Source organism: Penaeus vannamei, chromosome 4 (genome assembly GCF_042767895.1).
Source record: "Penaeus vannamei isolate JL-2024 chromosome 4, ASM4276789v1, whole genome shotgun sequence".
NCBI classification, from domain to species: Eukaryota; Metazoa; Arthropoda; class Malacostraca; order Decapoda; family Penaeidae; genus Penaeus; species Penaeus vannamei.
The window spans coordinates 40,605,227-40,617,726 of NC_091552.1; the positions used below are offsets into that span (position 1 = coordinate 40,605,227).

Consider the following 12,500-nt stretch of genomic DNA (forward strand, 5'->3'; position numbering starts at 1 on the left):
ATGGTGACTAAGTGTGTATGAAGCCATTTAAATTCAATTAAAATTAACAAAACAGAACTGCAGTAGACAGTGTATGTACCCAGCAACAATGGGTTAAAAACAGGCAAAAAGGAAATATTTTCAGGCTGAACCTACCATAACCAAAATGTACATACCATTCATTAGTTTGCTATAACATGGTTACATGGTAGATACAGTTACTACTTTGCATGTAAAAAAGGCATGGGTGAAATTTTTTTTCTTAAAATAACGGTACAAGTTTACCTTTACAACAGGATTATCCCATGCAGGGTCATAGACATAAATATCTTCCTGTGTTGTGTCTACCTCAACAGTAATTTTACCATTTCCTAGTATAATGATAACGAACTTGGAAAAGGCTGTCTTCATTGCAGACTGGTAGGCAAATCTGAAAAAAAAACAATGACAGCTAAAGATTATACTACAGTAAACTATTAAAAATACAAATCTCATCAGATAGTAACAAATTCTCTTGAGAATAAGAATTATCAGCTGATTTCCATTATAATCAAACATTTAATTTCTCACACATGCATTATAAATAATCAACAATATAATAAGTATAACACAATTACTGCTTTACTGTTGATTATAATATCTTAATATTGACTGAATTTGTAGATACCAGAAATGCTTATAATTTCTTAAGCATTTAATTTGTCATTGACAGTTCTATTATCTAAACACAAAGTTGTTATTCTCTCCTAATCTGCAACTTATGCTCTCATATTGTTCCCATATCCTTCTTTAAAAGGGGTGTTTCCAATATTAGTTTTGATATATCCAGACTGATACACACCTCTTGGATCTAACTAACAGCATAAAACCAATATGTCTACAAATGCCTCTTTTTTCTAATTTGGTGCACTGTTTTAAAAAGATCCCTAGCTTCCTTAGAAAAGCCTGATCCTCCAATGTTTTATCTTTACATAATAAAAGTGGAGATGAAATAAACATGAGAGATACTGAGATAGTGCTAGACAAGGGTTAGAAATTGAGCACTACAAAAAAGTGCTAATGTGATCAATTAAATAGTCAGGGTGGAACTGGGAAAAGATGCACACTGCATATCATGTACTTGTATAGATAAATGAAACATCAGTGTTTGCCAATATAAGGGCAACCATAAATCATATTTTTTCTACATATTTTCTAACACTATAAAAATATGGAAAATAATGAGTACCTGAGATACTAAGAACTATTGCTAAAACATGTAATACTTCTCTCACAAATATAATTATTCATATATAGTTTCTTGTTCTTTGAATTCATAAGCCAGTGGCACAATTTCCTTTATCTAAGGTCACCTAATGTAATTTAAAGGAAAATATGAAATACATTCCATTTTCCCTCATTAGATCTTAATGCATATCTTTTAGATGGCATAAGTGATACAATCTAAAGAATAAAAGAATGTGAAATACAGAACCACTTACCGTCTGGCAGTCATATGAGCAATCCCTCTAGATGAAGGAGCAGTGGGAGAGAAGGGTACTTCTGCGACGCCCAGCCCTTCACTACAAAGATTCTCTTTTGGCATCTTGACTCGCACCATACATGCATATCTAAAGTGATCGGGTGACTCTCCCTCTGGTTCTCTTTCCATCTAGGGGAAAATAAAAGGAATATAATGGATTTGTTTATCTTGAGATTTTGGTCATCTAGCCTTAGCTTCAACTAAGGCTGGCCTTGAAAAATGGATACTTTTTGCCACTACCCCTATCTAATTTAGTTTCTTTTTTCATGAAAAATACACAAAAATATGCATACACATCAGCTCTCTTTGTATGCCTGTCTGTTTGTCCATTTGCCTAATGTCTCTTCTTTTCATTCTCTTTTACATAACTTAGGAGGTTATGTTTCAGGTAGCATTGGTCTACTTGTTACTTGTTTGGTTAGCAAATAACTCAGAAAGTTATGAACAGATTTTTATGATTTTTTTACCAAAGGTGTGTCTTAGCCTAACTTAAAAGTCATTAAATTTTGGTGGTCATCTAGATCAGGATCAGGATTCAGGAATTTTTTTTAATGATTACATCAGTAACTATTATCATTATTATTACCTTTATTATCTTTGCTAAAAAAGTGATTTTCATGTAATATTTCAAGTGTGAACATTTTCATTGCCTTTACTAAGGTGTACACTCTCTGAGTGTTTCTAGTTCTTTTTTTAATGGGAATTAATACACTTTTATAAGATAGGAATCCTCATAATACACTGCTTGTAAACCCCCTTCCCCTAACAAACAACCCCATACCTCTTATACCTCTTTACTAAGAGAACCTACCAGTGATATCATGATTCACATATTCGTCTTTACTGCTTTATTTTTGCGATTTTAATATTTATATGTATATATGCTTTATTCTCTCTCTCTCTGTCATCCCTTGGCACTTCCATATGTATCAATTCAATATAGAATATATAAAATATAAAATATATAAAAGTATAAAATATATACAAATACATATATATATACATATATATATATATATATATATATATATATATATATATATATATATATATATATATATATATATATATATAATCATCCCTTGGTACTTCCATATGTATCAGTTCAATATATATAAAAAATATATAAAATATAAAATATATAAAAGTATAAAATATCAAATATATTTAAATATATAAATATATATATATATATATATATATATATATATATATATATATATATATATACACATATATATTTACATATATATCCGTTTCATACCCAACATAGAATAAGATGTGGAGAATTATAGACATTGTCTCCTATGTTAAATGACCCGATATAGATAGATAGATAGATAGATGAAAAAACAGATAAGACATAGATAAACTGACAGAAGATCGACCCAGAAAATCCATACTTACATACACCACTTCAGAAGACCAACAATTGAAGCCAAAGTAAAAAGTGAGCAATTCTTGGGCTTTGTAGAGAGGCAGCTCTCGCTTGGTGTGAGGTCTGTAATGGTGTTTTTTTCTGATCTGTATTTCTGTCTCTCCTACCTTTATTTTGCCACTCTGTTTTAAGGCATTTTTGGCTCCACTGACAGAATAGAAAATTACATAGGCATACCACTCCATGCCACTGAAATGCAAGGTAAAATTAAATTTAACATGACATCCATTTGCCTCTTCAATATGATATAATCAAAACTTAATTTTAGCTAATGTCAAAAATCTCCTAAAAGCTGTCACTGTATTCACTAAAATCTTTATCACTTCATGTATTTGACATTTTGTATAACTACCAGTTAAATTAAATCTTAAAGTTCAATTCCAACCTTATTCTTTTCTTCCCAACTATAGAGTCAACTTACACAACTTCTTCTGTAGAAAAATTGCTCTTGAAAACTGAAATTCGGTAGACAAGGCCAAATGTTGAAAATCTTTGGTCAAGTTCATGCTGAGGAGAAAAATCTTGGGATAATTATCAAGTTTATATTTTCAATTTAAAATCAATTGGTGTTCACAACAAAACCTAAACAGAGCTGTTTTGGGAATTATTCTTACCATTTAAGATTTTTTCATTACTTTACAGTAATCTTTTATCACCTACATAGTGCTACTCATATACACCAACCTAATAGAAAAAAACATTCAAACTTAATAAAAGTAAGAATTAGAGTGGAAACTGTTTTTACTAAATGTGAGAACTGGTTGTACAACTTTAAATATAGTAAGAACTAGGTTGGAGTATAAAACACCATTTAATACTATACATTTTAAGACTGAATATACAGTAGTGAGAGTAAAAGTTTAAAAATCTATGACACAAAAGTTCTTCTTGTATAAAATATCAAATATAAGCCATGGACACATAGTTCACTGATCAGAAGTAAGAAATCATTGGCAAACACATACCTCTAACTCTTCCTGCAACTTGTTCCAGATGATAGATGGAACGTACACTTGATGGCCATCATCCCTTGGTACTTCCATCTGTATCACTTCAATATCCTGGAAAACAAGAGATAGTTTAAATAAGAAGTTTAAAAAAAAAGATACATGCTGGTTCTGTCATTCAATCACTATTTGTATTCGTCAAGTTTTTCCCTCTTTTCCTTTTTTTCTCTTCCCCTTCCTCTATATATTAGAGGACAAAATAACTATTACAATAGTTACAATAGGAAGACTAAAAATAATATTGGAACTGGACATCTATTATGCTAAAGATCACTGTTAAGGTTAAAGTATGATTTCTTTTCAAAGCCTGAACTAGAGAAAAAGAGATTGATACACAGAAATAAAGGAAATCCTGGGATGGCTTTGATAAAGAAAAAAATTATTTCAGAATATTTGAAAAGAATGATCTACAACCTTTCCCTGGAGGATTAGCCGTAAATGTTGCTTGCAGTTTTTGCAACTTTTAGTCTTTTACAACCTCTACATAGTTTAATAACTTCCCCTCAAGGATTATTGAGGGGAAATTATCCCACCAAATTTACCCCACAGGAATCTTCGAATTTTTGGTTTGTTTTGAAAATGGCTGATATCTTACATTACAACTGATATATGTAAGGCATGTTTATAGGCTATGATTTTATACATCTTTGTTTAAATAAGGCAGTTTTGTTCTTGTTCGAAGTGTTATATTTAGATGTTCTTTGCAGAATTTGCAACTCTCTGCCCTCAGCAAGCTCCCCATAGGTTGCTAACCCCCTACTCAAAATTAGAGGGGTTAGCGCATCAAAATCATGATTTTTTGTATGCTTAAAAAATGGTTATTATATTGTATTATAACTACTGTACTGTAATACAGTGAGTGCATCCAATGATTTTACATATATCTGTTTTGTCTGTATTCCTTGCAATAATTTGAAGACTAATGGATCAAATTCACATTCTTGTTTATTCCAAAACTAATGGGTCAGTACTTGGGACTCAAGTTCTCATGTAAGCCTAGTTGAGAATAAAAGGGTATCAGTTTGAGGAGTCTACTTCATACAAAAATTGTATTCAGTATAGTGTTCAGACATAAAATATCTCAGCTGGCTATACCTTTTAATGAAAATGAACAGTGATGGAAATACAGGCATTTTTTAATTGTAATTTAATTTTCTGAAAAACAATTTAGTCAAAACACAAGAAAAAAATGAGTGATGATTTTTCTGAGAAATTACAGACAGTAGAGATGATTTTTGTCTCTTTAGAATCAGAGGTGAATTTTGGAATTGGAAATTGTAACTATTTCCATTTGGCTTTTATCTTTTTTAAATCATGACTTTTTAAGAAAATAAAATAATTAATCTTTTGATTCTTCATTTTATTCAGTCAGCTAATTTTGCCACTGTGGAATTAAAATAAAATAAGGGTTATAATGCTAAAAATCCCTATCTACCATTCCCAATATTACTTTCTTACTCTTCAATGCCAATGCTTGAGACTCTAGGTCTACTGGTGTCCTCAAAGAATAGTTACAAAAATTGTTTTGTTCCACCTTTTCTTAAGTTGAAAATCAACTTAAAAAAACAGATGGTCCTCTCATACTTCATATCAATATCTGTGATCCCCCAATACTCCATATCTCTATCAGGACAGTATACATCAAATTTTACTGATTGAACTAAATTCATTAGAATAAGTAATGTGCAGCTTTTGTATGGAAGTATCAAGAACAGTGAACTATTGTCGGCCGATCTAATGTTGAACAGTTCAATTATATGCCACCAACAAACAAAATAATTTTGTCATGTGAATCACAGGAGAGAAGAATAACAGACACTCTCTCTTTAAAAGCTCTAGGACCATAATCCAGTTTCACCACCTTTGCTACATTCTAGGTAATGCTCTCTTCCTTAAACATTTTAAAATAATATAAACTGATTTGCACATTCTTTCTCTGTCACTTATCATTATGTATTAACCATAATGCATTACAAAAATCAAAATTAAGAATCAGGATCACTCACATCAAAGATAAAGGAAAATGGCAATTTTACAGAATACCTTCAAATATCCAATCACAGTAATTTTGGTGCAGATGCATTCCTCTCACTCTCTAGTATCCAAATACATCTAAATTATGCCATGGAAATCCCTTCTATTAGCAACAATCTTGGCCCAGATTGCAACTCTCACTCTCTACTATCCAAATACATCTAAATTATGCCACGGAAATCCCTTCTATTGGCAATAATCTTGGCCCAGATTGCAGGGGAGGGTATGAAAGGTACCAGAGAAATTGCAGGTTAAAATATGAATAATTTATACAGAATCAGTGACTATATTGTCTAATGCAAGGACCTGTGCCCCCTCTGACCCCTCCATCAGGGGTTGCTGCTTCAACCCCAGCCCAGGAAAACAAAGATTGGCAGGGTAGAACGCACAACCAGTGTGTGGGAGCATTCAATACCAAGTCTATCTAACACCCTATCCTGCCATGAATACCTGTTGAATTTTTCGGTTGGTATAAGTTACCAAAAGTGATGCACAGATATAGGGGGAAATGGACACCACCATCTTATAGAGCACAAGAAATATAGTTAAAAACAACATAGGTACAGCTGCAATGGCCTCATATTTACTACAAAATGGCAAAAATATCCGCTGCATATCACAGCTCAGAGACTAGGGAATAAATAATAGGTAGGAAAGGTTAGGTTGGGTTTCTGGGTTTCAAATGATACTCTGGTTTTGGGACTTAGTCTCAAGAGGATGTGTAGCTCTTGTTAACAATTTCTCTTTGTTTCCTGGGTGAGAGTTGGGAGGCAGCCCCCAACATTAGACAATAAAATGACTGATTCTGTATACATTAGTCATATTTTACCTACAATATTCGCTGGTACCTTCCATACCCTCCCCTGCTGTCCACTTAAAATTTTCAATGTGTACTAGTGGGTAAGAGGCATCCATCAATATCAAAATCATCCCGATCAAAATGGTATATACCCTCACCCCTCAAAGATACTTGTAAACTTTACATTACAAAAGTAAAAACATGTAAAATGGGGTATTGTTGGAAATCCAACCCCATATCTAATTTAAAGAATCTGAGCTTACCATGTGGTAGAACACATCAGAATCTGAGCTTACCATGTGGTAGAACACATCAGAATCTGAGCTTACCATGTGGTAGAACACATCATTCCATGAGAGTTTTCTTCTATACCATTTTCTGTGCAAATTGATAACAACGGTGTTATAGAGGGTATAAAACCCACGATTTCCAGGAACCGCAGTAACCTTAAGCCTCCAGTCATTATGAGCAACGGGAAATCAGAAGGATTTGTAGCGGATGACGTATGCGATAGATATTAAATGGGCCAATTAGATTTGTGCGTGAACGTGACATGAACATAGACACACAATAGAACCAATTATACCTAGAATTGATCATCACGTGACAATAGAAACTCATTTGATTTGAAATTCAAATCAGTTCCATCATGGCTAGACAGTGTGTAGGTTATGAGAATGCTTATTTCGATTTCATCGCGATATATCCACAAAATAACATAGCATGCTTTCAAATCTACATCATGGTGTACTGCCAGTGGAAGTACAATACTGTAAGACATCGTGTCATTACAGAAATGACAGACACCAGTGGGTTTGTGGTGCATGGAAAAGGATTAAAAAACAAAACGAAAAATGCAGCGTAACTTTACTGTAAGCTATCGCAATTCCTGCCAACAACGACCTGGAATACCCTGACAATCCCAGTGACCCGCATCCTGGCCTGTCTGGAGTTGATGCTTCATGGGTATGGACTCTCTCCAGCCGGAACATACAAAGTGAAGATTTTGCAGATCAGGCAGGGTGGGGGACGGCAGCCCCCCCTAAAAGTGAGTATAAGGGGACGAAGCCCCCTATATCTACTGAAAACATGTCAGATATCTGGTTTGCCCGGGCTCTAACCTGCTGGAACCAATGAGGTGAATATTTTGTAGACCAGGCGGGGGGTAGAGAGGGCGGCAGCCCCCTCTGAAAGGGAGTTTAAGGGGGTGGAGCCCCCTATACAACCCTGAAATGTGTTAATATACTATGCTAGTATTCTACCGATATTTCTCGAAATTCCCTAGTATGTAGGCCTATCATACCCTCCCCAGGTATCAGGACAGATATCGTAGTTATGCTTCGTTTGCGAAGGAAATGAGTGCTAGATTTGTTCGGTATACCACAAAAGCTATGGGGAAATAATTCTATTCACCCCATAAATGGTGTGTGGTTGCATTTCCAAATTTACCTATGGTTATGCAAGCCTACATAAGTAATCACAAATATTCTGAAACAAACTAAAAACGAAAAAAAAAATCAAAACTAACTTGTTTGCCCAGCATTTTTCGCGGGATATATCTAATTGACACACATAAACATCGCTACTTAGTACACTCTTAATACATCATCTATATAAATCAATGGTGACAGTGTGCATATATTTACCGTTCTTGCCATTTTCTTATAATGCTTTTTTTGTTATTGCTGCATCGTGCCTTATCATTTGAAGTTTTTCTTTGCCACTCTTGATGTTTACGTTGCGAAAACTTTCTTTTAGGATATACAATTATGTTACTAATGAGAAGATTTAGGGCATGAAATCGATGTCTTGGATTTTATTTCAGATAACATACAACTTGTCATTGTTTCTGATTAATAAAACTAATTATCTAATATGATGTGTATTTCTGCTCATTTTACCGGATGATTCAAAATCCTAAAAGAAATATTGTTTAGGGCGTTTATATCACGAAAATTCTTCGAGGAATTTGAAAACATTATCTGCACTTATAATGAACATTTTGTTTTTACAAAATTATAATATTATGATACGAAAGACAACAGTTACATAATACATTGTTATCATTTCCTTAAATGATTTTAAATTCTATAGGCACATACATATTCAAAGACGGCAATTTTATATAAATGAAACATTCTTGTTATTACATAAATAATAATTTCATGTTTGATTCAGAAATCGCATCAATTTACAATGACACCGCCATGTGATCTTTCAAAGTAATTACAGATTCCCATTGTTTTATTTTTCTCTGAGAAAGATTAATATTTTTGCCCTTCGTACACACCCTAAACAAACGGTTACCACTTAATCAAATTAATAAAACCTCCATGAATACCGTATCAACGGATGAAACACTCGAATGAATAAATATTTAGTATTTGTAAAAGGCACTGAATGACGAAAAAACAAAACAATGGCCCTGTAATTCAGCAATAAACAAATAGAAACCGAATGGGGAAGTTCCGCTAAATCTGTCGTCTGCTTGAGCTCATCCCGTAGCAAATTTTTTCGCGATCTCTTCCACTCTCTCTCCCTTTTGAAGCATGTTATGACACTTAATTCCATATCACTGTTATTATAATTCGAAGTGAGGATTTTTTGAGTTTGCTAGTGTCCCGTAAATCTCGCTAAATGCTCCAGTTCAGCGGATCTCGCTTGTATAAAGCAGGAATCTCTCTCACGAAGGTCAGTCTTAGCCTAGCCAGTGTAAAGGGAAGACGTTTCGCTTCGCTGCCGATCTTTTTCACTCGTGCAACCTCGCTTCTAGCCAACATGGGTGAACCTAAGAAAATCTGCATCGTTGGCTCAGGAAACTGGTAAGTTATTGGGTATATCTGAAATATTGGAATATTAATTCGAATAGATTCAAAGGTTTCTTACTGTTGTAGAAAGATTAAAATATTGTTGCATGGTTTGCAGATCTTGACAAATGTATTCATGCATTTCATGTGTAAGTTGACATATCTCTGACTTAGTACAAACAGAATGGTCAAGTAGAATTTCATGTATTAACCTTATGATCTCGTTGTTGCTAAGCAATTTCGTGTGAGCAGTTCATCAATACATATGACTCAGACTGCTATGGAGTGTCTCGCTAACCGTAGGTGTCATTTACACGTTATTCCGCTGTACTTAAAAAACCTTACTCTTTCCTTGTTGCAAATGGATATTAAACCTTTCCATTACCTTTAACTAACCGACTTATGATCATTAACTGCCACGTCACATAATAGGTCTATAGCTTACTGCGGTATGGTCTTTCACACCTGTCAGGATACCACGTAGCCCATGGTAATATTAGGCCTAATGGCACTTAGAGAATGTGTATGACAATGCTAAATCGGTGGAATTCTCTTCTCGATAGGTCTAAGCGCTATGCATAGTACCAGACGAACGAGGATTGGATGACTAGTCTCTAATTAACAATAATTACGTACCTGATTTGTATTAATTTTGGGGATATGCTGTAAAGTGCACGGGGGAATTTGATCGCTGTACACTAGCACCCATTTTTTTTCTTCTTTTTTTTCTGGGAGTGTGGAAGAGTTACCACGGTTTCTGTTTGAAATTCTTAAAGGTGAGCGCCTCATTGAAAACTCATGGCCGGTCGTGACTTGGCTCGCGGGTCCATGTAAAGGCATTTTCCTCGTATGTAAAACTGTGGCGTTTGATAATTTGGTTAATGGAGGCTGCACACTCTCCAGAACTTGGTCGAGCACTTTCCTTTTACTAAGTCGCGTATACGTTTTTTTTCTCGTCTGATTTGATTGATGAAATGAGTGGTAAGATTTAAAAAGATATATTAACCCCATTCTTCATGTCTAATAAAAATAGAGGGAGGCTGCTAATCAGTCTATCACATTTACCTTTCTTTCCGTAATCAAAACAAGAATGTGCAGACGATTAGGTCTTGGAAATGGTTAATATAGACTTAATTTCGTTGAGGTGCCCTTTTATAGTCTGTGGATGGCGTCGCGTGCATACCTAATTTTCTGTTATCGATAGATTGCAGGTTAATTGTTTGAAAGGACGCAAACGTTATTTCAATCTTATCCTAATCATATACGATTGAATGCGTGAGCGAGATATGCAAGAGAGGAAGGGAAGAGGAGAGGAAAGGAAGAGGCGGGAAGGGGAAGAGGAGAGCAAAGGAAGAGGCGGGAAGGGGAAGAGGAGAGGGAAGGAAGAGAACGGAAAGGGAACGGGTGATGGACGAGGCGAGAAAGAAGGGAGAGGACAAGGAACTGACACTTTCGATAAAATATCCTCACAGAAATTAATAAGATTAATGAAGGTAACGTGGAGAGCCAGAACGGATTTTAAGAGACTAATAAGAGAAAGGAGAGAAAAAGAACAAGAGCGTACGGGGATAGAAGGGCGAATGTCTAGGAAGTATAAGGTATAAGGCCTTGTGGCTCTCGTCGAGGTGTTGCCGGGTGAGAGCGAACGAGGGGGTTGGGGGCAGGGGAATAGAGGGGGGGGCGTAGAAAATAAGTTGTAGCAGGAAGAGAGAGAGAGAAAGGAGTAAAATGAGAGAGAAAAAAGATGAGAGGGAGAGAAGATAAGAGAGAGAGAGCAAATTAGAATAAAAGAAAAGGCAATAAAAAGGGAAGAGAAAGGCAATAAGAAAGAACGAGAGAGAATAACAGTTAGTTAAAGAGAAAGAAATTATAAGAGGGACCAAGAGAAAAGAAAGAAAGAGAGGGGATGGCATGAAAGGGAAACAGAAGGCATGTGTCCCAGGAGGAATATGTTTATCGGGTGGGAAGGTCAATGCTCGCCGTGTTGTCAAAAGGCCGCCTCCATCCTCAAGGTTGTGTAAACGTATTCTTGCACTGTCACTCCACCAGATCTGATCAGGGAAGGGCGCTACCCAGCGTGTGGCATTTAGAAAGTGCCAAGTCACATTCATCTTGAAGTTTTAATGCATATGAAAGGAGATAAGTCTTTTGGCCGAAGACCTTTGTTTAGATATCCAGCGATCTGATGTGATAAGTGGTAACAGTTGCTTGCCTGCCTTTTTGTACCGCCACCAGCCCCCCTTTCCCTACCCCCACCGCCATGAGGCTGCGGTGTCGGCTTCTGTGAGTGGTCGGGAGCGCTTACACCCCTTCCCCTGATTGGCTGCCCAGTGGGTGTGAGCAAACGTTAGCTGGGGAGTGAAGGCCGCGGCCGAGGGTAGCGTACCCTCACCAGAGAACTTTTTGCCCGAATCTCTCTCTATTAGGCTTGTGGTTCTGGCTCTCCTTGTTTGCTTGTGCAGACGCTGGGGGCTTGAAGGATGTCGGTGCTTATATGTATCCTTGTTCACGACGGAGAGGGGGACACGCCGTTCTGTTCCTTTCAAGGGGTTTGCTATGCACTGTGGGCGGGGTTTGTGTGTGGCCCGAGGTATGCCATAGAGCGTGGCCTAAGGTGTGACTGCATAAAAAAGGGGCGATCGTGATGGAATGTCTCGCCGATAGATTTTTCTGAAGAGCTTACTCGACGGGGATGTGAGGAAGTGAAAGCACCGCGTGAATCTCGGATAAGTAATGTCGCATTTGCGTATTGAATTTCTTTGTCGCGGAATCGTAAGTCGCATCATAATGAGAGTTCGATCGAGTTGAATGTCATTTCGCTGAGGCGAGTGACTTTTACACTTCCTTGAGTTATATTTGTAACCTTTCGCAAGATGTCCAAGTGTCAGTTTGAAGTCCGCCTTGGCTGAGCCCT

The 12,500-nt window shown here is 36.1% G+C and overlaps 2 protein-coding genes across 15 annotated transcripts in view; one reads left to right on the plus strand and one right to left on the minus strand.

Moving 5' to 3' along the window:
* Positions 1-8,549, minus strand: part of LOC113819934 (RAD52 motif-containing protein 1) — a 9,683-nt gene extending 1,134 nt beyond the window's left edge. The window contains exons 1-6 of one of the 2 annotated variants that reach the window (XM_027372169.2): positions 8,426-8,549; positions 3,905-4,000; positions 3,361-3,446; positions 2,909-3,128; positions 1,461-1,630; positions 265-409 (exon numbers count right to left, since the gene is read on the minus strand). In XM_027372169.2, coding sequence (XP_027227970.1) covers positions 265-409; positions 1,461-1,630; positions 2,909-3,128; positions 3,361-3,446; positions 3,905-4,000; positions 8,426-8,437 — 729 coding nt within the window. In that variant the 5' untranslated portion in view covers positions 8,438-8,549. Of the gene's footprint in view, positions 1-264; positions 410-1,460; positions 1,631-2,908; positions 3,129-3,360; positions 3,447-3,904; positions 4,001-8,307; positions 8,338-8,425 lie in introns of those variants that run through there. The other variant, XM_070121073.1, reaches the window with a different exon arrangement.
* A 725-nt stretch (positions 8,550-9,274) lies between these two features.
* Positions 9,275-12,500, plus strand: part of Gpdh1 (Glycerol-3-phosphate dehydrogenase 1) — a 57,835-nt gene continuing 54,609 nt past the window's right edge. For all 13 annotated transcript variants that reach the window (XR_011398551.1, XR_011398548.1, XR_011398547.1 and 10 more), the window contains exon 1: positions 9,275-9,601. Coding sequence is in view for 5 of the 13 variants with exons in the window: in XM_070121069.1 (XP_069977170.1) it covers positions 9,417-9,601 (185 nt within the window). In the remaining 8 variants the exon portion in view is untranslated. The remainder of the gene's footprint in view (positions 9,602-12,500) is intronic.